Here is a 23,997-nt window from a genome sequence, read left to right on the forward strand (position 1 = left end):
GAATCATCTGTTGTTATGTGAAAATGCTTTGGAGAGCAACACAGTTAGCTAGTTATACATACCAAATTATTAACTATTCTCTGAATTAGATAAACACATAGGGCTAGATTTACTAAACTGCGGGTTTGGAAAAGTGGAAATGTTGCCTATAGCAACCAATCAGATCCTAGCTTTCATTTATTTAGTCCATTCTACAAAATGACAGCTAGAATCATATTGGTTGCTATAGGCAACATCTCCACTTTTTCAATCCCGCAGTTTAGTAAATTTACCCCATAGTTGTCAACAGTACCATTTTTTTGCAGTAAAAATAAGCATCACCTCACTTGAAATGGGTATGGAAAGGGTGGTTTGGTTTGGAGTTGCGGCCTATTTTACCAAATTGGGAATGTTGTCAAGTCTTTAAACATGTTTTGGATGCCTGTATATTATTGTTGAAATAATCAAGAAAAATAAAGCACTAATGTGTTTTTTAGAATTTACCTAAACTCTTGTTTCTTAATTTATTCATTTTGCTTTGAAGTCACATGAAAAAGATAATTCTGGTACCTGAATATGGCTAAACTTTTGATTTCTTTTTTTTTTTTTTACTACCCAGTGTAAAAGATACATATGTAAAGTCAGTGAGGCTCATTTGTCTGTATGGTGAATAGCTTCCCAAACCTCTAACACAAACTCAGCAGGGAAGGCAAATTCACCCAGCACAATGTCCAGCCCTCGTCCAAATTCCTCAGGGCTCTGCTTTGCCTTGGCTGTCTCCACAAGAGTCGTAGCTGGAAAAAAAGAAGAAAAGGCTGCTTTACAATCCAAGCATCTGTCATTGTTGATTGTGTGTGTTTTGTAGTATGATCCACATAAAAGTACAAAAACATTAACCAGGGAATAAAGTGCAAAGAAAAAGCTTTAAGTTGTAAACTAAACATAAAAACAACATTCAGAGACAAAAGCTGAGAAGAAGCTGTGGCCTGCACAATAAAGACATGAACATAACATATTAAAGCAGAAATGTATCTGTCTCAATAAACATCTGAGCTGTAAGCATCTGTAACTAACTACCACAGGGAAGGCATTGGCCAAGAAAACATAAACAGTGTGCTAAAATATGCGGTCTGTTTAGGCTTAAAGCTTTAGCTGCTCTGAGGAGAAATTAATATTTTGATTATTATTTATTAACATTTATTTATATAGCATCAGCATCTTCCATAGCCCTGTACAACTGAGAACAAACACAGTATTAAAACAAGATGGGATATTAACAGACAGAAGTAAGAGAGCCGTACTCGAAAGCCTATAATCCGGCGGTTCCCAAGGGTGCCGCGGCGCTGTCACTTGGGTGCCGCGAGCCAGCCATAGAAAAAACCAAAGAGCACATAAACTTACCAGTCAGCGCGGCGCCGGGACCGAGCAGACTCTTCTCTCCCACAGCTGTCACTGAATATCGACGTCAGTGTCAGTGACATCAGTGACAGCTGCGGGACAGAGGAGTCTGCTGGGTCCCGGCGCCGCGCTGATTGGTAAGTTTATGTGCTCTTTGGTTTTTTCTATGGCTGGCTCGCGGCAGAGGAGTGAGAGGGAGTGCTACAGCGGGGCAGGAGTGTGACAGCGGGCAGACAGCGGGGCAGGAGTGTGACAGCGGGCAGACAGCGGGGCAGGAGTGTGACAGCGGGCAGACAGAGGGGCAGGAGTGCGACAGCAGGCAGACAGAGGGGCAGGAGTGCGACAGCGGGCAGACAGAGGGGCAGGAATGCGACAGCGTGCAGACAGAGGGGCAGGAGTGTGGCAGCGGGCAGACAGCGGGGCAGGAGTGTGACAGCGGGGCAGACAGAGGGGCAGGAGTGTGACAGCGGGCAGACAGAGGGGCAGGAGTGTGACAGCGGCAGACAGAGGGGCAGGAGTGTGACAGGGGTCAGACAGAGGGGCAGGAGTGTGACAGCGGGCAGACAGAGGGGCAGGAGTGTGACATCGGGCAGACAGCGGATCAGACAGAGGGGCAGGAGTGTGACAGCGGGCAGACAGAGGGGCAGGAGTGTGACAGCGGGCAGACAGCGGGGCAGGAGTTTGACAGCGGGCAGACAGAGGGGCAGGAGTGTGACAGCGGCAGACAGAGGGGCAGGAGTGTGACAGGGGTCAGACAGAGGGGCAGGAGTGTGACAGCGGGCAGACAGAGGGGCAGGAGTGTGACAGCGGGCAGACAGCGGAGCAGACAGAGGGGCAGGAGTGTGACAGCAGGCAGACAGAGGGGCAGGAGTGTGACAGCGGGCAGACAGCGGGGCAGGAGTTTGACAGCGGGCAGACAGAGGGGCAGGAGTGTGACAGCGGCAGACAGAGGGGCAGGAGTGTGACAGGGGTCAGACAGAGGGGCAGGAGTGTGACAGCGGGGCAGACAGAGGGGCAGGAGTGTGACAGCGGGCAGACAGCGGGGCAGGAGTGTGACAGCGGGCAGACAGCGGGGCAGGAGTGTGACAGGGGTCAGACAGAGGGGCAGGAGTGTGACAGCGGGGCAGACAGAGGGGCAGGAGTGTGACAGCGGGCAGACAGAGGGGCAGGAGTGTGACAGCGGCAGACAGAGGGGCAGGAGTGTGACAGGGGTCAGACAGAGGGGCAGGAGTGTGACAGCGGGCAGACAGAGTGGCAGGAGTGTGACAGCGGGGCAGACAGAGGGGCAGGAGTGTGACAGCGGGCAGACAGCGGGGCAGGAGTGTGACAGCGGGCAGACAGAGGGGCAGGAGTGTGACAGCGGGGCAGACAGAGGGGCAGGAGTGTGACAGCGGGGCAGACAGAGGGGCAGGAGTGTGACAGCGGGCAGACAGCGGAGCAGACAGAGGGGCAGGAGTGTGACAGCGGGCAGACAGAGGGGCAGGAGTGTGACAGCAGGCAGACAGCGGAGCAGACAGAGCGGCAGGAGTGTGACAGCGGGCAGACAGAGGGGCAGGAGTGTGACAGCGGGCAGACAGAGGGGCAGGAGTGTGACAGTGGGCAAACAGAGGGGCAGCAGTGTGACAGCGGCCAGACAGAGGGGCAGGAGTGTGACAGCGGGCAGACAGAGGGGCAGGAGTGTGACAGTGGGCAGACAGAAGGGCAGGAGTGTGACAGCGGGCAGACAGCAGGGCAGGAGTGTGACAGCGGGCAGACAGAGGGGCAGGAGTGTGACAGCGGGGCAGAGGAGGATGACAGCAGGGCAGAGGAGGGGGACAGCGTGAGAGGGGCAGTGGAGGGGGAAACAGCGTGAGAGGGGCAGTGGAGGGGGACACAATGTGAGAGGGGCAGTGGAGGGGGACACAACGTGAGAGGGGCAGTGGAGGGGGACACATTGTGAGAGGGGCAGTGGAGGGGGACACAATGTGAGAGGGGCAGTGGAGGGGGACACAACGTGAGAGGGGCAGTGGAGGGGGACACAGCGTGAGAGGGGCAGTGGACGGGGACACAGCGTGAGAGGGGCAGTGGAGGGGGACACAGCGTGACAGAGGGCAGTGGAGGGGGACACAGCGTGACAGCGGGCAGTGGATGGGGACAGCGTCACAGAGGGCAGAGGGGTGGACAGCATGACAGAGGGCAGAGGGGGGGACAGCGTGACAGAGGGCAGAGGAGGGGGACAGAGGGCAGAGGAGGGGGACAGTGTGACAGAGGGCAGAGGAGGGGGACAGTGTGACAGAGGGCAGAGGAGGGGGGGGCATCATGAGAGAGGGCAGAGGAGGGGGGACATCGTGAGAGAGGGCAGAGGAGGGGGACATCGTGAGAGAGGGCAGAGGAGGGGGGACAGCATGACAGAGAGCAGAGGAGGGGGGGACAGCATGACAGAGGGCAGATGGGGCAGTGTGAGAGAGGGCAGTGTGTCTGGATGCAGAGGGGCAGTGTGTCTGGATGCAGAGGGGGCAGTGTGTCTGGATGCAGAAGGGGCAGAGTGCCTGAGGGCAGAGTGTCTGGATGCAGAGGGGGCATTTTTGCATACAACTAAATAAGTATTTCTGTCCTGACCTAAATACTTATTACATTTTTTTGACCTAACTACTTCTAAAACAGGACTGCTCAATAATTATTTTGGAGGGGTGCCTTGAAAAAATTTGGAGACTCTAAGGGTACCGCGAACTGCAAAAGTTTGGGAACCACTGCTATAATCTATAGGAAAATTGGAGTCTGACACATGAAGTTAAGTGCCACATATTCCATATTGAGCCAGCCAGATTGCAAGAGGTGTTTGCTGTGGCTAGGTGATCCAGTCACACAGCAATATTTGTTTGGGGTGAACTGTTATAATTTAGAATTGCCCTGGGGTGGTTAAAAGGGTAGTTTGGGAATTTGATTAAACTGCATAATGTTGATGTCCCTCTTTTCATGCACCCAACCGCCTGTTCATATTTATCTTACTGTGTTTAAATAATAAATAATCACATGGACACAAGTTTAAAATTGGCATAAGGTCACAGTTTTATCTAAACGTAAAGATATATACAGTATATATGGTGGCAGCGAAAGCACCGCAATCAGTTATACCAATTGCAAAACCAAACAATGGAAGGTCAGATTACATCACTGGTCCCAGTATATAATCTTTTACAATTCACCGGTGGTAAATTCTAGCATCAGAGTGACTACACCCCTTCTGGACTCGACAATGACGTGCCCACACAAAGCAGGTCAAGCTGTCCGCCGCACGAGAGGACCAAGAGTCAGGTTGCTTTGAAAGGGAGAGTAACCTGTGGCCAATCAGTGGTAGCACCATCTGTACTAGTTGTTGACTGCAAAGCTCTCCTACCAACTGCTGTGACCCTTTAAAGGACTCACAACCTGTCACCAATTAATCTCACTAAAGAACCCAATCGCCAATAAATTAGCTCTATGAAGAGCCATAACCCTTCATCCGTTAGGTGAACCCCATCCTGCCTAAACAGGTGTATTTGCTCCACAGTTACCAAAGAGTAGTTGATAACAATTCTCCCTAGGGATATGATGATGTGCCCAGTGTACCTGTATAGCACCAATGCAGGAGCTATAGATATGTCTACTGAAAAATACAAAAATTAAGCGGTCTTTCCATCACTATTCAAGCATGCAGTGATTACTCCTATTCTCCTATTCTAAAAAAAAAAAATTCTCACTCAAATTACCACCCAATCTCTCAGCTCCCACGCCCCTCCAAACTTCTTGAGAGGATTGCCTACATTCGCCTCACACATTTCCTTTCTGCAAACTACCTATTGGATCCTCTTCAATCAGGCTTTCGCTGGCAACACTTCACAGAGACTGAGCTGACCAAGGTTGTCAATGATCTGATCACAGCTAAAACTAAAAGGTGATTACTCTCTTCTAATTTTCCTGGATCTCTCTGCTTCATTCAACACTGTTGACCACTCTCTTCTCATACAAATGCTACAATCTCTAGGTCACTAGACACTGTCCTATTCTGGTTCTCAACCTACCTATCTAATCGGTCTTTCAGTGTTACTTTCTCTGGAACAACCTCCACTCTGCTTCCTTTATCAGTTGGAGTACCACAAGGCTTAGTCCTAGGTCTTCAGTTATTCTCTATCTACACCACTTCTCTTGGAAAACAAATAAACTCCTTTGGATTTCAGTACTATGCGGATGATACACAAATTTATATATTCTTGTCACGAATCTGAATAATATTTAGTGGATCCCTTGGCTCTGCAAAAGAGTGGAACTCACTCAGTCTAACGAGTATGAGGTTTTCACCAGTGACCCCAGCAAGAGGGTATGGATTTCGCTACTCATATCCCGCAGGTCGCGGCCTCCAGAATGAATACTGGCAGAGTAAACAGTGGAGCTTGAAACAACAGGTTGGTAACGGGTAGTCAGAGAGACCCTGGAAACAAGAGCTTAATGGTCCCTGGATCAGTGGCAATACAAGTAGAGGCAATACTGGAACATGATAACTGAGATGTAGATGACACGTCAGGACTACTGCAGATGAATACTGATACAGTACAGTTGAACAAAAAGCAGCGGACTAGGACTGGCTGATCCGTAATTAGTAACCCAGGGCAACAGCAGATAAATCACTAGTACAGCAACAGTTCAAAATAGGAGTGATGATAGCGGATCTGTAATTGGTAACTCAGATCAACAGCAGAACAATCACTGATACAGCAACAGTTCAATATAAACAGCAATGAAGTGGAACTTAGCTGATGCGTAGATGGTAACTCAAAGCGACTGTGGGGAATTACTAATACAGCAACAGTTCAACAATAGCAGTAACGGAGATAGAACTAGCTGACAAAGATAGTGGGAAAGTAGAACTTAGCTGATCCGTAGGTAATAACTCAGAGCATAGCAGACAAATCATTGACACAGCGGCAGTTCAAACAGAGGCAGAAATGGAATAGAACTTAGCTGATCCGTAGATGATGATTCAAGCAACAGGTGAGTTACTGGTACAGCGGCATTTCAATATATGGAAGTAACGGAGGAATAGAACTTAGCTGATCCGTGAATGGTGATTCAGAACAACGGGTAAGTTACTGCTACAGCGGTAGTTCTAGAGTAGAAGCAGCAGTGGCGTTGAACTAGCTGATCATTAGATGGTGATTCAGAGCAGCAGCAATGAGTACAGGTGCAACAGGCAGTTCATTAACAGCAGTTCAATATATTGAAGTAACGAAGGAATAGAACTTAGCTGATCCGTGGATGGTGATTCAGAGTAACGAGTGAATTGCTGGTACAACGGAAGTTCAAATGGAGAAGCAGCAATGGCGTTGAACTAGCTGATCTATAGATGGTGATTCAGAGCAGCAGCGATGAATACAGGTGCAATAGGCAATTCATAAATGGCAACAGCAGAGAGGAGTTTAGCTGATTCAGGACATATGAGCAAGCCACAGCAAGAGAGTCAGACCAAAGGAAGCCAAATCCTATAGAGAGTGAGTGACTCGAAGAACAGGCATTGGACAGAGGAACAATGGGAGGTTTAAATAGTGCTCCAAAATGCTTAGAACCAATGGGAACAAGTAGGAGGTCATAAGCGAGGGTAATAGGTAGCACATGCGCAGTACCAAATACAGATGATGCCTTGATAATGAAGTTAATAACCTTAATCACCGCTTACAGGAAGAAGGTAACAATGCCGGTACCTGTCTATGGGATCGGCGTGTGACAATCCTCTCCTGATCTCTCACCATTTGTGTTGTATCGCGTTACAGACTGTCTTTCTGCCATTTCATCTTGAGTGTGCTCTTGCCAACTCAAACTCAATCTTTCAAAACAGAATTAACAATATTCCCACAAAACAATAGAAGCTTCCTGTCTGACATGTCTATTTCTATTGACAACATGACCATATATCCCACCCCGCAAGCTCGCTGCCTAGGTGTAATCCTTGACTCACAACTATCCTTTGTTCACCACATCAATTCTATATTTACATCATGCTGCATACATCTAAAAACATTTCCAGAATACATACATATCTCACACAAGACCCTACAAAAACTTTATCATCATCTCCCGGATTGACTATTATAATTCCCTCCTGACTGGTCTTCAAAAAATCATACTCAAGCCCCTTCAATCTATTTTACACGCAGCAGCTAGATTGATTTAATCTTTTTTCGCCTGCTGAGTCTCTCTGTCAGTCTCTACATTGGTTGCCTGTTTTTCAAAGAATCCAACATAAAATTCTTCTACTAACATACAAGGCCATCAATAAAACTAAAAAATCAATAATACATCTCCTCACTTATCTCAAAATATCTACCAACTCGACACCTCCATTTTGCACAAGATCTGTGTCTCTTTTCCACTCTCATCACTTTCTCCCATTCTCGGTTACAGGACTTTTTTCGGGCTGCACCCACATTATGGAATTCACTTCCTCGCACCACAAGACTTTCCTCTGGTCTTCAAATCTTGAAGCGTTCTCTGAAAACCCATCTCGGCAGACAAGCTTCTAATATTCCTCTACCACCCTTCTAATCTCCCTACGTTAACCTATTACCACCCTTTACACAGCTAACACAAGACAACCCTCTGACGAACAAAGTTGTGTAACTGAGCATACAGCCCACTAAATACTTTGTAAACTCTAGCTGGACAAATATTCAATATGATGTAGCACTTACCCTTGTGTATCAAACAATTGTCCCATAGATTGTAAGCTTGCTTGTTTTATTACAGTTTGTTCCCAATTGTAAAGCGCTACGGAATCTTCTCGCACTATATAAATAAATGAGGATGATGATGATTATGCAGGAGTAGAGCTAAACTTGTATCTAACAATCATCAGGAACCTGTAATCGCGCACAGGCTATAGGGGTACCTGCTTCTTGTAGTAACTTAATACCAATTGTTCCTCCTCTGTAAGCAATGATGGCAAATGCGCCTACCAGCCTTATCTGGATAAAGGAGGATTTTTATACTTACGATAAATCCTTCTCTCTGGGTCCATCTGGGGGACATTGCTAACATGGGTTGTATGAGGGGAGCTAGGAGTTGGCACTTAAACAGTTAATTATTTGTTTAACCTAATGATAGACTCCTCCACTCTGCAACCCCCTGCAACTTCAGTGTATTTATAAAGCCTCAAGCCTATCTCGGGGTCACTGCTTATGGGCCATTCTAAAGCAGCCCCATAAGTGAGGGACCGCTCTGATAGTCTGGCACGCAAAATACTACCAAAACTGGTGTTCAAGGATGCAAAAACGTTAAACTAGTAAAACTTAGTAAAGGTTGGGTAAATGGACAAGGTGGTCACTCAGCTAAGCTGGTCCGCTGAAACTCCATATCACACAGGCCAAGAAGCACCCACTGAGCGGGTGGAATGGGCCGCAATATGGCTAGGCACAGGGCAATCTGTCATGACATACATAGGCCTGCCTAGTGGTGGATGTGATCCACCTGGCAATGGTCTGCTTAGTAGCCAGCCATCCCCTCTTATAAGCCTGCAACAGCACAAAGAGGGAAACTGTCTTCCGACTGTCTGAAGAACGTTTGACATATATGCGAAGAGCATGAACAACATTTAAGGATTCCTCAGATTGGAGGCCTGAAAATCCATTCGGGAAAGCCAGAATTACGATCTCCTGATTCAAGTGAAATCTGAAATCACCTTAGGAACCGTCCGCAGAACAGCCCTATTATGGGCAAGTGGCAAGAAAAGGCTTCAAGTTCTCTATTATTATTATTATTATTATTATCGTTTATTTATAAGGCGCCACAAGGTTTCCGTAACGCCGTAAACAGTACAAACAATGGACCGTACAGGGAATAACAGTACAAAACAATAAACGAGTAGTACCAAGACTTCAGAGGCTCCAGGCAAGGCAAATATATTGAAGTGGAGCAGAAGATAAGGTAGCGAGACAGGAGGGAGGAGGGCCCTGCTCATACGAGCTCACATCCTATAGGGAGGGTAGACAGACGGCAGGCACAAAGGGAGTCGGAGGAGGGGAGCAAGTGCTCCCCACTACTGAGGAGGAGCGAAGTGAAGAGAGTGAGGGTGGAGAAAGGGTTAGGTGGAAGGCTGGTAGGCTTTGCGGAAGAGATGAGTTTTGAGTGCCAGTTTGAAAGAGCACAGGTTAGGGGACAAACGGACGGAGCATGGGAGGTCATTCCAGTGCAGGGGGGCAGCTCGGGAGAAGTCTTGAATTCTAGAATGGGATGAGGTGATCAGAGAGGAGGAGAGGCGACGGTCATTGGCAGATCGCAGGGACCGGGCGGGAGTGTGGATGGAGAGGAGATTGGAGATATAAGGGGCAGTGGAATGGGAGAGAGCCTTGTAGGGTGAGGGTAAGAAGTTTGAAGAGGATTCTGTAAGGGAAGGGGAGCCAGTGTAGGGCAAGGCAGAGAGGGGAGGCAGAAGAGGAGCGGCGAGAAAGGAAGATAAGCCTCGCAGCCGCATTAAGTATAGAATGAAGGGGGGCAAGGTGAGAGCGGGGGAGGCCGGTGAGAAGAAGGTTACAGTAGTCCAGCCGGGAAATGATAAGCGCGTGGACAATAGTTTTGGTTGGTTCATGAGAAAGGAAGGGCCGGATGCGGGCGATGTTGCGAAGTTGGAAATGACAGGATTGGGCGAGGGATTGAATGTGGGGGGCAAAAGAGAGCGAGGAGTCGAGGATGACTCCCAGGCAGCGGAGTTGGGGGACAGAAGAGATAGTGGAGTTGTTGACAGTGATGGAGAGATCCAGATGGGATGGGGACTTAGATGGAGGGAAAACAATGAGTTCGGTTTTAGCAATGTTAATTTTGAGAAAGCGTGAGGACATCCAAGAGGAGATGGCAGAGAGGAAGTCAGATACACGAGAGAGGAGGGGGGGGGGGAAAGATCAGGAGAAGAGATGTAAAGTTGAATATCATCGGCGTATAGGTGATACTGAATGCCGAATGAGGTGATGAGAGCACCTAGGGAGGTAGTATAGAGTGAGAATAGTAGAGGGCCAAGAATAGAGCCCTGAGGGACTCCTACAGGGAGGGCGGAAGGGGGGGAGGATGATCCAGACATGGAAACCGAGAAAGAGCGGTTGGCGAGGTAAGAGGTGAACCAAGTGAGGACAGAGCCAGAGAGACCAAGAGAGTGAAGGGTCTGCAAGAGGAGGGGGTGGTCTATGGTGTCAAAGGCTGTGGATAGGTCCAGGAGGATGAGGAGGGAGAAGTGACCCCTGGATTTAGCAGAGAGGAGATCATTAGTTACAGTGGTGAGGGCGGTTTCAGTGTAGTGGAGGGGGCGGAAGCCAGATTGGAGAGGGTCAAGGAGGGAATTGTCTGAGAGGTGACAGGTGAGGCAGTTGTACATGCAGATGTTATGGCCAAGAGAAAAAAAACGATCCACATTAGGAACCTGAACTCGAACGTGCTCAATGGTTCAAAGGGTGCGCTCTGACACATAGTTAGCACCTAGTTAAGATCTCGGGGATCTGTGGGCGGAACGTAAGGAGGCTGGATATGCAAGACCCCATGAAGAAAGGTCCTCACTTCCGGGAACATCGCAATTTTCTTCTGGAAATAGACAGCGAGGGACATCACTTGGAGTCTCAGAGAGCTGAGTCTAAGACTTGTGGACAAACCATCTTGGAGAAAGGCCAAGAGCCTAGAAAGTCAAAAAGCCCCGATGTGGCAAGAACAACACTCGCACCACCTGATGTAGATGTAGCGGAGTACCCTGCAGAACTTGCTGTGCCCCCTGCAGAACTAGCAACATGACCTTCAATTCCAAGACATTTATTAGAAGCAAGGTCCCTGAAGGCGCTGGTCGACTCTGGAAATGTGCTGAGTCCAATACCACAGCACCCTAACCTAGGATGCCTGTATCCATTGTGACAATGGTTCAAGACCATGTAGCAAAGGAACTGCCCATGGACAGAAGATCCCTCATCAGCCCACAGCGAAGGGACAGACAGGATTCCTGAGACAACTGGATAAACTGGGAATCCAAGTGAATGGTGGAGCCATCCATTTCTTCTACAGGTCCTACTGAAAGGTGTGTGAATTGAATCTCCCTAAGGGAAGTGTCTCGAACGTGGAGACCATCTGGCCCAGAAGCTTCATGCATACTAGCATGGAAGGCCGAGGAAGGACCAAAACCCTTTGCATAGAGTTCTGAAGAAAGCGAATTTTGGTGCCCAGAAGAATAATCTTTTGCAACCAGGTACCCAAGATTAGAAGCCTTAAGACCATCTTCTGACAGGGAGTCAGTTGGGATTTTGAAAGCGTTATTATTCACCCATGTTGCTCCTGATCTCGAATGGTAAGATATCGATGTTGTCTCAGTAGCTGGTTCGAATCTGCCTTGATCAGCAGATCCAGGTAAAAAACTATGCTGACCCCCTGGGAGCGCAGCAGAGCAGCCATTATCACCATGATCTTGGTGAACACCCTTGGAGTCGTACACCTTTGGAGAACATACAAACTCCACACAGATAAGGCCATGGCCGGGAATTGATCCCAGCACTATGAGGCAGAAGTGCTAACTACTTAGCCACCGTGCTACCTATATATATATATATATATATATATATATATATATATATATATATATATTTATTAGAGATGGTCACTGACCGCCCTTGCGTGTTTTGGTTCCCTTTTTTTTTTCCTAAAATCCCTATTTTTTGCAGTGTCAGTAAAGAAAAGTGGTGCAAGATGGAATTGTCCTTGAATCATGAAATCAGTTATGGTTCATTTGATCGCTCCACCAATTCCTTGGATAACTGTGGTAATTCTACAGCTAATACATGGTGACGAGCCCTTCCCCTGGGATGCGTGCTTTTATCAGACCCAGACCAATCCAGGGTGCCAGACAATGCACTAAAAAGAGCCATTGTAATTAACAGCAAAAAGCAAGTTCATCACTGAGCTTCGAATCAGCCCCAATTCCCAAAAAATTATAATATAGTTAGGTAACTTTGACGTAAAGTGCAGATTACAAACACTTTGTGCAATACTGATGAAACAGCAGCAAAGTGGAAGGTAATACATATACACATCTATTTAGACATCCATGGTTACATTACTTCTGCAAGCAATGTTGTTCTTTGTTAATAAAACTGTTGTCTTTATACTGTTCAAATTTTTTTTAAATAATAATCCATTTCTTTGAATGTTGATAGTTGATAGAAGGATCAGGTGGAGTTACAGCAGACATGTCACTAATTCTGGTCAATTCTTTTACAGTAGACAAGACCAGATGTCAAAATGTTGTGCTGAGTCATCTGCATCAGTGGGTGTCTAAGATTTTTGCAAAGCACACAACATTATATAGCACATGTAGGTAACATAGGCACACAGCGGTAGCTGAAAGGAAAAGTGGTGCAAGATGGAATTGTCCTTAGGCCCTCCCAACCATTATTATGTTGGATCTTAAAAAGGACATGTACATTTTAACAAACCAAGCACTTCAGCGACAAGGAGTGTCACTTTTGAGGCTCATGTGCTTGGTTTGTTTGGGCCCCCACAAAACAAGCTAACAATGGCCTTAAGGCACCTAAGGTAACAGTGCTGTTACTGAACTCTACTGTGGCAAGATGTTGCTGTCATCATCCTCAGCCTCATCCTCACCCTCACCCTCATCAGTTTGTACATCATTCTCACACATTATAAATTCATCACCGCTGGAATCCACCATTACAAAAGTCTCATTATTTTGATGTAATTGGCGGAAAAGGCCTTCCTCGTGGAACTTTAAGTTCATTTTTATGAACATCATCTTTTCCACATTTTGAGGAAGTAACCTCCTAGGCCGATCGCTGACAAGGTTCCCGGCTGTGCTGAAAACTCTTTCAGAGTACACACTGGAGGGTGGGCAGCTTAGGCAGTGCAAAGCGAGTTGGTACATGGGTCTCCAAATTCCCTTTTTTTCCTGCTGTTGCTCTAAGTTACCAATTACGGATCCGCTATGATCACTCCTATTATTGAACTGTTGTTGTATTAGTGATTTATCTGCTGTTGCTCTGAGTTACCAATTATGGATCAGCTATCATCATTCCTATTTTTGAACTGTTGCTGTATTAGTGATTTGTCTGCTGTTGCCCTGGGTTACCTATTACGGATCAGCCAGTCCTAGTCTGCTACTTTTTGTTCAACTGTACTGTATCAGTATTCATCTGCAGTAGTCCTGACGTGTCATCTACATCTCAGTTATCATGTTCCAGTATTGTCAAAAAGTTGTGCTAAAGAAAAGCACTGGGTTACCAATACCCAGGCCACCATCCCTCCTCTGGCGGTAGGTCACAATCCGCTTGACCAGGTTCAGCCTATTCCCCCTGAGCAACTGGAAGAAAACTGCATAAACCCTAGACCATAAAAATTCTGGCAGAAGGCACACATAGCTGATATACAAGAATACCGGGATTAGGAAGGTCTTGACCGGGTCCACCGTTTCCCGGAGAGAGTGTTTCCACCTCTTCCAGCTCTCTACCATCCGGGAAGCTTCCTTCAGCCTAAGTTCCCAATTTTGCTTGGCATAATCGCCGGGGCCGAAATGAATCCCTAAAATATTGATCTTATCACTAGCCCAGGGGTGACTGTCTGGAAGGCTGAATTCACAACCCTCCTCCCCCATCTAGAAAACTTTACTCTTTTCCTGGTTTACTAACGAGCCACTGGCCTCAGAATACCCGCAGACCAGAGTTGCTACCTCTACTGCTTCTGCGGGACTCGACAAGACAACAGTAACATCGTCAGCGTAGGCCACTACCTTCAAAGGACAATCCGGACCCAACAGCACTCCCCCTATCGAGCTGCCATCAACTCTTCGGACGAAGAGATCTATAGCAAACACATAAGGAGGGGGCTCAGGGGGCAATCCTGCCTTACTCCAGAGCTGACCTGAAAGGACGGACCCACCCAACCATTCACAAGAAGGAAGCTCTCGGCTTGTCTGTAAATAGTACGGAGCCAATTCACCACCCGGACTGGAAGACCATACCGCAGAAGCAGAGCCCAAAAGTACACGTGGTTAACCCTATCAAAGGCCTTCGACTGATCTAACGCTAAAAGGTACTTCCCCCACTTCTCAGCACGACACTGCTAAATGGCCTCCCGCACCCCCAGGACAGCACTAAAAGTGCTTTGACCCTTCATAGTGCAATGCTGAGAAGGAGAGAGCAACCGACCGGAAACCTGCATCACTCTATTAAAAAGAACCTTCACCAAAATCTTCCTGTCGGTATTGAGAAGAGCGATGGGGCGCCAGTTCTCAACAGTTGACTGATCCTTCCCCTTGGACAACAGAATAAGGGCAGAGACCCTCATGGAGGGAGGCAATAAATCTCTGCCCAGGCTCTCATTAAAGACCTCCACGAGGCGCGGGGCCAGGATGTCCCCAAAGATTTTAAAGAACTCAGATGTAAGACCATCTGGGCCTGGGGCTTTCTTGATAGATAACCCATCTATCGCCATCCTGACCTCGTCCACCTTTACCTCACTGCCCAATGACTCAAGCGAGCAGCTGAGATCTCCAAGGCCAGGAGTTTCCCTCAATAACTGGTCCATCTTTTCTCTGTCAAGTGACTTCTCCGACAAGCGATCAGAGTAGAAAGACCGCACGACACCAAGAATGCCCTCCTTATCCTCCCTAAGGACACCCTCAGCATCACGCAAGCCTCTCACCTCCTTAATATCTTCCAAGTTCCTACAGCTCTGGAAGGGGTTGGGCGAATGGTACTTCCCATAGTCCCTCTCCAGAATCAAGGAAGCATAGCGGTCATATTGTATCTCTCTCATCTGAGCCTTGACCCGGGGGATCTCCCCACTATCCCCTGGCCTGAAATCAAGAATCCAAGTTTTCTTCTCAGTGCCATGTAGGTACTCTCTTTTAACAAGCTATTTCTAGCTACTAGGTCGCGGAAAAACCTCCGGGTCCTCTTCTTCATCATCTCCCACCATTCTGACCTAGTCCAACCCGCCTCCAAAAGAGTTTCCAGGTTTAACAGAGTCCTCATTGGAGGAACCACATCTCTTACATCTTATACCGGCCGGTAAAGCTTCCCCCTCCCGGAGAACCACCACTTCCCCGGAGGGAGGAGCCTCACCTGACCCGACTGTAACCTCCCCAACTTCATCACCCGCCACCTCCCCAGAAGTGATTTCAGCTTTATACGGGGCCGAGGAACTACTAAAGGGCTGCATTCCTGAACTAGGTCCCTGGATAGGAGGGGGATCAGGAGGGAGAGAAGGGGGAGAACCGGAAGGGGGGACAGAGGGATGGGCAAGGGTAAGGTTACGCTCAGGAATTGTGGAAGGGACAGGGCGAGGGAGAGGGGCAGGGAAAGGCCCGGGATTACCTAAGGAATCAGGAACAGGGACAGGAGGGGTGGGAAAAGGAGAAAGGTCAGGAAAGGGGGAAGAGCTAGATCCTCCACCGAAGGGGGGCCCCCAGAAACTACCTGCTTTTTCAGAAAAGCCCCAGGGATCCTTGATTTGTGTCTAGGTTTGCAATAGGTTGCCGCCTCACCGAGAGATGGACCGCTGGGCTTTCTCCTCTTCCTATCTGTTTTTAGCTTGAGAACTAGATCCCCATCCTCAGTCCTGACCACCTCGCCCTCATCTATTTCCTCCTCACTTGAAAGAAATTGAAAGTTGTTAGACAGGACAACGTCTTTACCCCTGTTTATTTTAGTTTTCTTTTTGCCCTTCTTCCTCTGCTTTTCCCAGACATTGTCTAAAACAGGCACCACCGGAGACTCCACTGGGTTACTAGACTGTGCAACTACCTCGGGAACAGGGACGGGCACCAGCTCAGGAACTACTACGGAGGACCTACCCCCTTGCTCTCCTTCCACACTTTCAGCTGCTTGAACCATATCCTTGTCCGGTATTTCTATGCTGTGGGAGACATGTGGACACTTGCTAAATGGGTGCCCAATTGTTTCACAAAGGTTGCATCTGATTTCTCCACATGAACGGGACTCATGCCCAGTGTCCCCGCAATGCCCGCACTTTTGGTGCGGACAGTTGGGGCTGAGGTGGCAGAAGTCCCCACAGCGATGGCACATCCTCGGCTGACCTGGATAAAAACATTGAATCCTGTCTCTACCAAGAAAGGCAGCCGATTGTATGTGTGTCAGGCCAGCCTCCGTGCATTGCAGATTGACCGTGGCAGACCACCCACCACCCGAGACGCCATAGCTCGGGTCCGGTACTTTTACCAGCAGGGACATTAGACCTGCGTACCGCCTTAACCAGAAGGCAAAGTCGGCCACGGGAATCGTCTCATTCCTAACTAGGATTGTAACTTTAACCCTTTCTTGCCTTGTTATTGCTATGGCTCTGAAATTTACCCACGAATCTCATCCCCTACACCCACCCCACCGATTCCAGAATGCCTGCAAGCCCTGATATGAAATGAAGCTATAGACGTCATACTCAGACGCTCTGATGGGGTGGATGCAAGCAAAGAGATCCGCGGGCACGAACCCAAAAGAGTCTAGAAACGCCTTCAAGAAGTCAGATCTGTTCAGCTCTGTTCAGGGGATTTTCACCAATGAATTTATGCTGCACAACATTCCTATGCTTAGGGGGTTGACCTCTAGGAGGTGGACCACCCGGAGGTGAGCCCACCAACCTCTGGCCTGTACCAGACACAATGCTTGCATAGGAGGATGTACCTGGGACAGATAATTTAGCAGTGTACTCCAGGATTTAAATGCACCGAACCGTCCTGGGCATCACCTATATTACCAACGGGCCCAGCATTGGACAAATCAGGACCACCTCTTACCACCTCAGCCTGATTATTCATTATAGACTTACTAATACCCGCCCCCCCCATTGATTCCCCAGCCTGATTATTCATTATAGACTTACTAATACCCGCCCCCCCATTGATTCCCCAGCCTGGTTCCCCCGGAACCAGGCTGCCTATCCCAAACACCACAATTACCAGCCAACTCTGCATTTCTCCTAGTTACTTCATCTATTAAGACGGCTAATTTTTTCACCCTTTCGGTTAGCTGCAAGGGCCCGTATATGGAGTCAATAATTCTAACATGGGCATGACTTAAGAACCTTCCAATATCAGTAGAACTACCTGCACACACCACCGCTTCAGAACCCATGTTGAGCCCGCCTGAGCCTGCATACTGGGAGCCTACAGGACCAGGGACACACACAACGGGAGCTGGTTTAGAAGACACACAGTGACCTGACATCCCCGGAGAAGCAGCTAAGCTGCTAGGGGTGGCTGCCTCTGGTGCCTGCATAAAGGTAACATTAAAGGTAACATTACCAGCCCTTGATGGAACTGGCATGGTGTCGCGGGAGAGGATCACATTATACTCGCATATATCAGACACCTTGCAAGACAATATATTACTTTCAGCTTGTTTTGGTAAAATGCTCCAGCTGTTTTCCAAGACTTGATCAACGATGTCCTTCGTGAATTCTTGGATTCCTTCGTGGTGGTCTATTTGGATGACATCCTGATTTACTCCCGCTCATTAGAACAACAGCGGGAACATGTTCGACAAGTACTTCTGAAGCTCCGTCATCATCATCTATATGCTAAACTAGAAAAATGTGACTTCGAAGTCTCCAGGGTCCCTTTTCTGGGGTATGTTATTTCTCCTGAAGGCTTTGCTATGGACCCCACAAAGGTACAGGCTATTCTTGATTGGGTACAACCCTCTAATTTAAAGGCCATCCAAAGATTCCTGGGATTCGCCAACTATTATAGGAAATTTATCAGTTCATTCTCCATCCTCATCGCCCCCATCACAGCTCTGACCCGTAAGGGTGCTGATCCTAAGGTCTGGTCGCCTACTGCAGTTTTTTGCCTTCGAAGCCTTGAAACGTGCTTTCATCTCTGCCCCAGTTCTGAGACATCCTAATCCAGACCTCCCATTCATTGTTTAAGTCGATGCTTCAGATGTTGGAGTTGGAGCCGTGTTGTCTCAGTAAGATTCTAAAGACCACCACCTTCATCCTTGTGCTTATCTGTCTCGAAAATTCTCTTCCGCTGAAGAACATTACGACGTGGGCAATCGTGAGTTACTGGCCGTCAAATGGCATTGGAAGAATGGCGCCACTGGCTTGAAGGAGCAAAACATACTATCACAATCTATACAGACCAAAAAAAACCTATCCTACATTGAGTCCGCTAAAAGATTGAACTCTAGGCAAGCACGGTGGTCCCTCTACTTCTCCCGTTTCCAGTTCATTATTACCTTTCGGCCTGGTTCAAAGAACCTAAGAGCGGATGCCTTGTCCCGCAACTTTATTCCTTCTCAAAGTCCAGTTTCTGAGCCCTGTTCCATTATTCCTGCTTCTTCTATTTTGGTTGCCTTCATGCAGAAATTGGGTAAAACCCGTCAGCAATGTCAACCACAGGCACCTTCTGAAACTCCAGTGGGCAAACTTTTTGTGCCGGTACACCTCAGGAAGTCGGTCCTTTCCCAGTGTCATGACAACAAGGCTTCTGGACATCCCGGTATTGCCAAGACCATTGAAATTGTTTCTCGTACTGTCTGGTGGCCATCATTGTCTAAGGATGTAAAAGAGTATATATTATCCTGTGACCTGTGCTCAAAAAAAAAAGTTTCCCGAAGTTCCCCTTCCGGGCCATTACTGCCGTTACCTGTGCCGGACAGACCTTGGACCCATGTGTCCATGGACTTTATTGTTGACTTACCTCTTTCCTCTGGGTGTAACACCATCTGGGTAACCGTGGACCGGTTCAGCAAAATGGCCCATTTTATTCCTTTAGCCAAGCTACCTTCTGCTCGTTCATTGGCCACCTTGTTTGTCAAATATATATTCCGTCACCATGGACTACCAGAAGACATTGTTACGGACCGGGGCTCACAATTTATCGCAGTCTTCTGGAAGGCCTTTTGCTCGCTTCTAGGCATCAGCCTCAGTTTGTCATCTGCCTAGCACCCGCAGTCGAATGGACAGACTGAAAGGGTGAATCAATCCTTGGAGCAATACCTTCGATTGTATATTTCCAAACACCATGACAATTGGACTGACCTCCTTCCCTAGGCCGAATTTGCGTACAACAACGCATGCCACACATCTTCCCGGTACACTCCTTTTTATTGCAACCTGGGATACTATCCCAGAGTTAACTCCTTATCCTCTCTATCCACCGATAGACCATCTGAAACCGGAGCCACGGCCACCTGCCTTAGGAAGATATGGAAGTCTGTGCATCAGTCTTTACTTCGAGCTTCCTTTAGGTCAAAAGTTTTTTCGGACCTACATCGTTCCGTTTGTTCATTCAAGGTTGGGGACTCTGTGTGGCTCTCCACTCGGAATATAAGACTCCATCAGCCGTGTAAGAAATTAGGACCTAAATTTATTGGTCCATTTACCATTTTAAAGCAAATCAACCCAGTGGCCTTCAAACTGAAGCTTCCAGAATCTTTAAAGATCCCCAGTACGTTTCACTGCTCTTTATTGAAACCTGCCCGATCTTCCAGAAGATTCAAACCTCAACCAGTTTTGGTGGATGGACATCAAGAGTTTGTAGTGGAGAAAATCCTGGATTCAAAGAATGTGTAGGCAACGGTCGGAACGCTCCCCATGTGTAGCGCCGCATCCCGGCATCCAGGGCAGCCGGGCGCGTGCGCAAATTAGAAAATAACAGCTGGCCATTAACCTCCTGTGCCTCTGGCATTCCTATTGGCCAGTATTAGTATTTAAGGCAGAGAGGGGCAATCCTCCCCTGCCGGTTATAGTTCCTGCTTGTGCATACTAGCCTGCAGTGTTCCTCTGCTCTCTGACTACTTTTTGTATTCTGTCTACTGTTGCCGACCTTTGCCTTGTTACTGACTACCATTGATTGCCTGTGCCCTTTTTGACCTTCTTGCCTGGACTCCTACGCTGCTGATTTGCTTGTGACCCCTGACCCCGGTTTATGTACTGGATATTCTGTCTGCTGCCGGCCTCGACCCTTGCCTGACCTCACTCTACTATTGCTCCCACCTTCTATCGCTGGGTTCTCCCCAGTCCACGCACAATTCACGACCCTCAGCTGTCTGCAGCCAAGTCTCTCCCCACCACTAGGGGCTCCAGCGAAAACCAGACTTCTGAGCAGACTCCAGGTTTTGTGTTGCTTGCTGTGGGGGTTCCTAACAGATGGCCTTTAGATTTCGCAGTGACCATATCATTGACCACTTTAGTCAGTGCAGTCACTGTGGTGTGTTTAGAACAAAAGCCAGACTAAAGATGGTCCAATAGGTTGTGTGAGTAATTAAAGTGTGTGAGGTGACTGTAGGCAATCCCCTCAAGAAGCTTGAAGGGGAATGGGATTTGAGCGATGGAATGGTATTCTGAGAGACTATTAGGGTCAGAGTTTTATTTTTAGAATAGGAATAATCACTATACATGAGTATACATGAGTATAGATATAAAGCTACCAGTGGAGATGGAAGAGAAATTACAGAGTTTAGTTAAGCCTGGGCTAAGTGCGGGAAAAGAAGAAGAAAGTAGATACTTTAGTGTAGATACTTCCTCTTCTTTTGTGAAATCAAATGAAGAGAAGGTGCCAGAAGGTGCAGGAAAGGAATTGAGAAGGTTTTGATTGGGAAAGAGGATACCATTTCATTTAGGATCTCAATATTGTTCTTGAAATAGGAAGAAACACTTTGGACATTGATGGTATTGGTTTGTGTGGGTTAATTAGAGATTGAAATATATTTCTGTTTGGGGTTAGAAGTCTGAATGGACATGAGAGATTGGAAGTATGTTTGTTTGGCATAGTTCAGAGCATTTGGTATATTTGAGGAAGACTTTCCCTAGTATGTTTCTGCTTTGCAAGAATGGTTTTGGAGGTTTCATGTTTCTTTAGTGTGCCATGGCAGACCTTGTGGTTGAGGCGGAGTATAAACAGTAGCTGGAGCACCTTAATCAAAGGCTGTTGCTAGGTTTTTGGTTAAGATGTGATACTGCCAGATCAGGGAAGGAGAAAGTAGAAATTGGGGAGGAAAGTTATTACAAATGAGTGGAAAATTGTTACAATAAATAGAACTAAAAATTCTATAGGTTTGAGGAATCTTGGCATAGTTCGACAGCCGATAGATTAAAGTGATGGAGGAGAGCCAGCAGGTGATAAGGTGACGATCTGAGAGGAGTAAAGTTGTGTTAATGAAATCGGAAACTGAACATAGTCTAGAGCAGTGATGAGCCACATAGTCTTAGGGCCACATGAGGTCCTCTGAGCATTCATCTTGTGGACCCCAGCTCCTTCCTGCTTTATTTGTCAGATTTGTTTATTGCAGCTTCTAACACTTGTTTAAAATGTGTGTTGATATGTTATTACAGATAGATGTCTCTATCTTTGATTAAATTTATTATTTTAACGTATTACTGATGAGTTGAAAATCCTGATAGAATGTACTTCGAAAGATGGAAAAGTGAGTGTTGAGACATTTGTAAGAACTGTGAATGTAAAAGGGGAGGAAAGCAGTAATCCAATCCCACCTGCTTGTCTGCTTCCAGGCCTTCAGATGTGAGTGAAGTGGAGACCATGTGTAAAGATAAGAAAAATGGTCAAGAATTTTAGATTGAAGTGGAGAAGTAATGGGCAATATGGATAGAGGGGTGCAAGGCCGGACTGGGACTAAAAATCACCCCAGGCATTTGAAGCATACAGGGCCACCTCTGTTGATGAGCAAGAAAAACCTGCGTGCCGCTGCACAGCGGCAGCGGCGCCAAGTGCATGGCCACAATATGTTGGGGGCGTAGTCAACATGGGGCATTGATACATACATTATAATATAACATTACATTTATCACACCTTCGCCATCCACATCATACCACCCCCCTAGACACATTACGACTCTCTCCAGTCTACTGTACTTATCTATGCTTCTGATGCTGCTCACATCCATCAGGGTGGGAACTTTCTGGAGAGTGAGCAGGGAAGATCTTAGTCTCAGAAGATTTATAATTCTCACGAAACTTAGAGCTCCTCGACTTGCTCTGCAGGGTGTGTCCAGGGACTAGGAGCAACTATCAGATTCCTCCTGCTAACCAGAGCTGGATTAAGGCACGGGGAGCCCTAGGCATTTAAAACAGGGGGGCTCCTATGATGTAATAAGATTATTAGTCACATTTTCGACAAATTCACAGGCAATACTGTGAGCACTACTGTTAGGTTCTGCCTTCATAAGCAGTACTGTGTTAAGCAGGACATACCTCCCAACTGTCCTTGCAGTCAGACCAAATCCTGACTCAGGGAGACAGTCACCCACCAAATTCAGTAACTGTCCTGCACTCTCCTACCTGTCTTGTCACTTTCACCACTTGTGGCTGGTACTGTCTTTAGATCAGTTGCTGCTTGTCTGGATCCTGGAACGTTGGGGTCCCTATTTGGAAAAAAATGGGTACATGAAATTTAGAAAACGCCAACCAGCCTCAGTGTTGAATCAATATAGCAACTACGTTTTAAAATTAGGCCTCATTCCAGCCCCAAGATTAAAATAATAGTATTCACATTTGATCAATACATCTATTCCCCTCCAACTAGCCCTGACATTAAATTAATAGCATACACATTTAATAAATAGACCAATTTCCCTCCAACCAGCTCCAACATTAAATTATTAGCATACACATTTAATAAATTGACAAATTTCCCTCCAACCAGCCCCAACATTAAATTAATAGTATTCCCATTTAATAAATAAACCTATTTCCCTCCCTCCAAACAACCCCAGCAAGAAATTAAATAGCATTTAATTTTAATAAATATAACCATTTCCCACAACCATCCCAGGCATAAAATAATTCATAATCAAATTTAATACATAGACCTCATTTATCCCAAGCAGCCTCACATTCAATCAATAGCTCCCAACCCCCCCAGCATTAAATTAAAGATCCAATCACCCCATCTGAAACTGATAGGCCCCACTATTAAATTAAATTGCCCCACCAGCACCCCACAAATAAAATAGCACCCGAAAATTAGCCCCTACCAGCAATTCACTATTAGATTGATAGCCTACCTCCCACATTATATTAAGCCCCCCCCTTCACTCACACATTATAGTCATATACTGTCCCCCACACACATTATTGGCCATTTTTACTTCCTTCCTCCTACAGCCATTGACATTTTCACTCACTCGTACAACTCCCCCTGCAAACAATTTCACTCACTCTTACTCCCCCCCTTCCCCCTGCAGACATTTTCTCTCACTCTTACTCCCCCCCTTCACCCTGCAGACATTTTCACTCACTCTTACTCCCCTTCCCCCTGCAGACATTTTCACTCACAGCCCCCTTCCCACTGCAGACATTTTCACACTCACTCCCCCCTTCCCCCTACAGACATTTTCGCTTACTCTCCTCCCCACCTTGCAGTACCTGTCACTATCCCCCCCTGCACCATTTTCCCTATCCCCCGAACGGAATGCAAAGAAAAAGAATAAAGAGACCCATTGAGAACACCAATGTGGATAACTTACCTCAGCACTCTGCGCCCTCAACAGACCGCGCATCGCACGGCTGCGCATGACGTCACATGTCATGATGTCACATTGCGTGGACTGGCCCATACAGCCATCGGCCCTTCTGGCAAATGCCAGATGACCAGTCCA

The 23,997-nt window shown here is 47.2% G+C and overlaps 1 protein-coding gene across 1 annotated transcript in view; it reads right to left on the reverse strand.

The window, feature by feature from the left end:
* Positions 1–606: 606 nt before the first annotated feature.
* The window catches only part of GIPC3 (GIPC PDZ domain containing family member 3), a 230,337-nt gene continuing 206,946 nt past the window's right edge, over positions 607–23,997 (reverse strand). Inside the window, exon 6 of the mRNA XM_075204898.1 lies at positions 607–773. Coding sequence (XP_075060999.1) covers positions 631–773 — 143 coding nt within the window. The 3' untranslated portion in view covers positions 607–630. The remainder of the gene's footprint in view (positions 774–23,997) is intronic.

The sequence above is a fragment of the Mixophyes fleayi genome, chromosome 1, assembly GCF_038048845.1.
Source record: "Mixophyes fleayi isolate aMixFle1 chromosome 1, aMixFle1.hap1, whole genome shotgun sequence".
NCBI classification, from domain to species: Eukaryota; Metazoa; Chordata; class Amphibia; order Anura; family Limnodynastidae; genus Mixophyes; species Mixophyes fleayi.